Raw genomic sequence first — 3,637 nt, 5'->3', positions numbered from 1 at the left:
TACAGTGCGCCGCTTGGGAGTGCGGTGGCGCTCCCGCCGAGGGTTCGGATCCCACATACAAACCAGTTCCCGCTCACTGGCTGAGCGAGGTGTGGGAGCAACACCGAGGGTTGTGATCCCGTTGCCGGTCCCGGTCCGGTACGGGCGCGACACTGAGGGTTGCGACCCGTTGCCGGACATGAAAAAAGACAAAAAGGAAAAAAAAAAAAAAAAGAAAATACTCTCCTGAGTTAATCTAGAATGAGTCTTAAAGTTATAATATTATTAGTCATCTTACAATGAATCTAGTACGCAAAGTAAAAGATTACAAAACATGTATCTTGTAGATATTGTTTTTTTACAAGATATTGTTTTTACAAAGTAAATGAAACTGAAGTAATCTTTTTTCTGATTTTCTGTTGGTTTCCAAGAGCCCCTGCATTGCCATTCTTTCCTTAAACAAATCCCCCAAACATCATCACTCCAAATGATGCACTTTAGAATCCTTCATGCAAAAATACACCAGGTGACTTCAACACATAATTATTTCAGTGCTTTGTGGCACATTCACAAAAGATGAACATTTTTCAAAGATTTTGTTTTTCCTGCCAAGCGTTCAGAGCAATTCCAAGGATGCAGCATGCATATTTTTCCCAAAATCACAGAAACAAAAATTCTACTAATAATTTGTAGAGCATTCATTTTTCTTATAAATACTGTTTCAACAACCACCAAAGTGTGACATAAGACTGACTTACAATTATTGCTGAAAGTGCTCAGATCGCTGGGAGTGCTGGTGGTCGAGGGGGTGCTTCCTGTCCTCCGCAGCACAGAACTTTTCAAAGATGCTTTGGATTTAGGAAGTGGTCGAGGCAAATTCACCCAATACGGCGGTGTAGTTTTCAATGATGCAGGTTTTCCTTGGGGTTAAAAAAAAAAAGTTTTGACTACTATTCATTTTGAGAGTCAGAGCTTTAAGCTTGTGAACCTAAACGTGCACTAACAACTGAGTCAAAACAGAAGACTAATATTCAGAATCATGAAACTTCAGATGAAAGATGAGAGCTTCAGACTTGTTTATCTTTGAAAATTTAGACCAGAGGAGAAATGAGGAGGCAATTAAGCCTGCAATCCTATAACCTCAAATAAGTAACTTGCACATCTTCTCTGCCGTAGAAGATAGATCAGAAGAATCACAAGGGATGAGAGCTTTTGGCAAAGTTGAAATCAAGGAATAAACAAATTGATATGATCTCCCATACTGTTGACAGAAAAACCAAACAAATTAGTCCACGCACACACTAGGCTACCATGCAAAAAAAAGTGAAAATTTTAAAACCACCAAAACAGGCAGAAAAATTCAATCTTTTGAGAAAAATTTCATTTGAAAAATGTCTAATGCTTACCACAAGGTGGTGCTATATTATTAAAACTCTTTTATTATCTCTTCATCTTTACCTCCCACAGTTAATTTGCCAAACTTAAAGTCTTCATTCAGATTTTTAACTCTTTCTTGCTGCAAGTGTTTCCACTATTCGATTGACTATGTATGCTTCTACCCTGTAACATCTTTGAAACCACAGTCCTGATGCTCACACCTGCTACCTAAAGATGAGCATTTACAAAGTTCAATCCTTTGCTCACAACCCTTCCTATTCACTCCCTCCAAGAATCTATTTTGTTTGCTTTACTCTAACCATTACCCTGTATGGATGAATTCCCAAGCTCACCTGCAGCCCTATCCTCCTTCTGAATCCCAATGCCACATGTTTTAAATTCCTTGTTAAGTTTTTCAACTTGGACAGACACTCCCCCCGCCCCCCACACCTATTTATGCTAATTATAGCTCCATTTTTCACAGCCTCAGAGCACTGGAATCATATTTTCTTCTCCAGATCCCCATATGATCTAGCACCAAGTCTCTCAATGCTACTAGTATCACATAACCGAAAAATATCAAGATCTCAAAAAGACCTCTGATGAAAGTGATATTTGTCACAAATTACTAATGGCACCATAGGTGAGTAAAGTAATCCTGCCAGAAAGTAACGCTCATTGCTTTGTCCATGCGATTTCACTTATAAAAACTTATTTTTTAAAAAAAGGAGCTCAAGCTTCTTAGGTTTGAAGTCACCCGCACAAAGGATGTCCCTCTGGCTCCAGCCTTACTTCTGTACTGTCCTTTCACATCAGTGTGCACTCTGCTCCAGGTGACCCAGTTTTCTGACACCAAGGCATACCACGTGTTATTCTACTTTACTAAACACATCATTTCTTTTTTCAAAGAGTTCTTCTTCTTCTCAATCCAAATCTTGCAAATCCTTATTCACCCCCTTATATCTTGCCTAAACAACTGTATTAGACCCCTAAAGGCCTGTCCTTCCATCCCTTCCAACCCCATCATGCTGATCTCCTGAACATGAAAGTTAACATTATTACACAACCTAAAATTTGTGATTCCCGTTATCTACAGGATGGTGATATTATTCATTCTCTTAAATATTTTATTTTAAAGGCATGAAAACAGTCTTAGGGTTGATTCCTACCAACTTCTTTCCCTTTCTGCCATTGTCCCACCCCCCTACACACACACACACACACACACACACACACACACACACACACACACACACACCCCTCTTTCTCTCCAGGCCATTTTAATAAGCTAACATCTCTCTCTCTCTCTCTCTCTCTCTCTCTCTCTCTCTCTCTCTCTCTCTCTTTCTCTCCAGGCCATTTTCACACACACACACACCCCTCTTTCTCTCCAGGCCATTTTAAATCTGTTCTGCTTTATGACTGTCCTTGTGACTGTAATAGCCTCCTTTCCATCCAGTCCCATATGTCTGTGACTACAAAGTCAGCCCACAATTCTCTTCTAAATCCTTACTATGCATTTGCAGCTCTACCCTAGATCTACTGAATCACAATCTGCACTTTAGCAAGATCCACAGGTGATTAAAATACACATTAAACTTCAGGAGCACTGTTGAGAATCACGACCAGTTTATGACCCTTTCCTGCCAGGACCCCTTCCGCTGTGTCCAAGGAACCACGCCCTCCTTTACCTCACACCACATTCTTGCTTCTGTCCCAGCCTCTGCCTACACCTGTCTCTTGGACTAGTCTCTAAGATCCCTGAGAACAGGAAGTGTACCTGGTTCAATTCTGTCCCTTTAGACCTAGCAAAGTGTCTAGTTTGGAGTGAGACTTAATAAATGTTTTCTGAACGAATTTTTTCTTTTGTTTTGGGCAGCTGGCTGGTACAGAGATCGAACCCTGGGTAATTGTTCTTTTAATAATGCCAAGAGTAAATGACAAATTCTCTCTCATCATCCACACTGAAGCATTCAACGCTGAACTTATTTTTACAAACTTACTTATATCTTACTAGGGACATTCTTTTTTACATCCTTTACAATAAGTAGCAAATGTTAGATATTATTAGATATTCGAAGATCCACTTTATTTTTTATTTATATTTAGCCACCAATTTTACTTGCTTTTAGAGAAATGTTAAAAAAAAGATTTTTTTAATATAAATTTACCAAATTGCTGCCCCTTCAGCAGAAAAAGTCTGATGAGTCATCCCCATAAAAAATTATTAGAAAATGGATCCCCATACTGGCCAGCCATTAAAAAAAAAAAAAAAAAAAAA

General features: G+C 39.2%; 1 protein-coding gene across 1 annotated transcript in view; it reads right to left on the bottom strand.

Annotated features, from left to right (window-relative positions):
* MTUS1 (microtubule associated tumor suppressor 1) overlaps positions 1-3,637 on the bottom strand; it is a 90,195-nt gene that overhangs the window by 57,628 nt on the left and 28,930 nt on the right. The window contains exon 3 of the mRNA XM_008572383.1: positions 738-899. Within this exon, the coding sequence (XP_008570605.1) occupies positions 738-899 (162 nt within the window). The remainder of the gene's footprint in view (positions 1-737; positions 900-3,637) is intronic.

This window comes from Galeopterus variegatus, unplaced genomic scaffold, assembly GCF_000696425.1.
Source record: "Galeopterus variegatus unplaced genomic scaffold, G_variegatus-3.0.2 Scaffold778, whole genome shotgun sequence".
Lineage (NCBI taxonomy): Eukaryota > Metazoa > Chordata > Mammalia > Dermoptera > Cynocephalidae > Galeopterus > Galeopterus variegatus.
The sequence above is the reverse complement of the archived record's forward strand: the minus strand, read 5'-3'. Positions and strand labels throughout refer to the sequence as shown.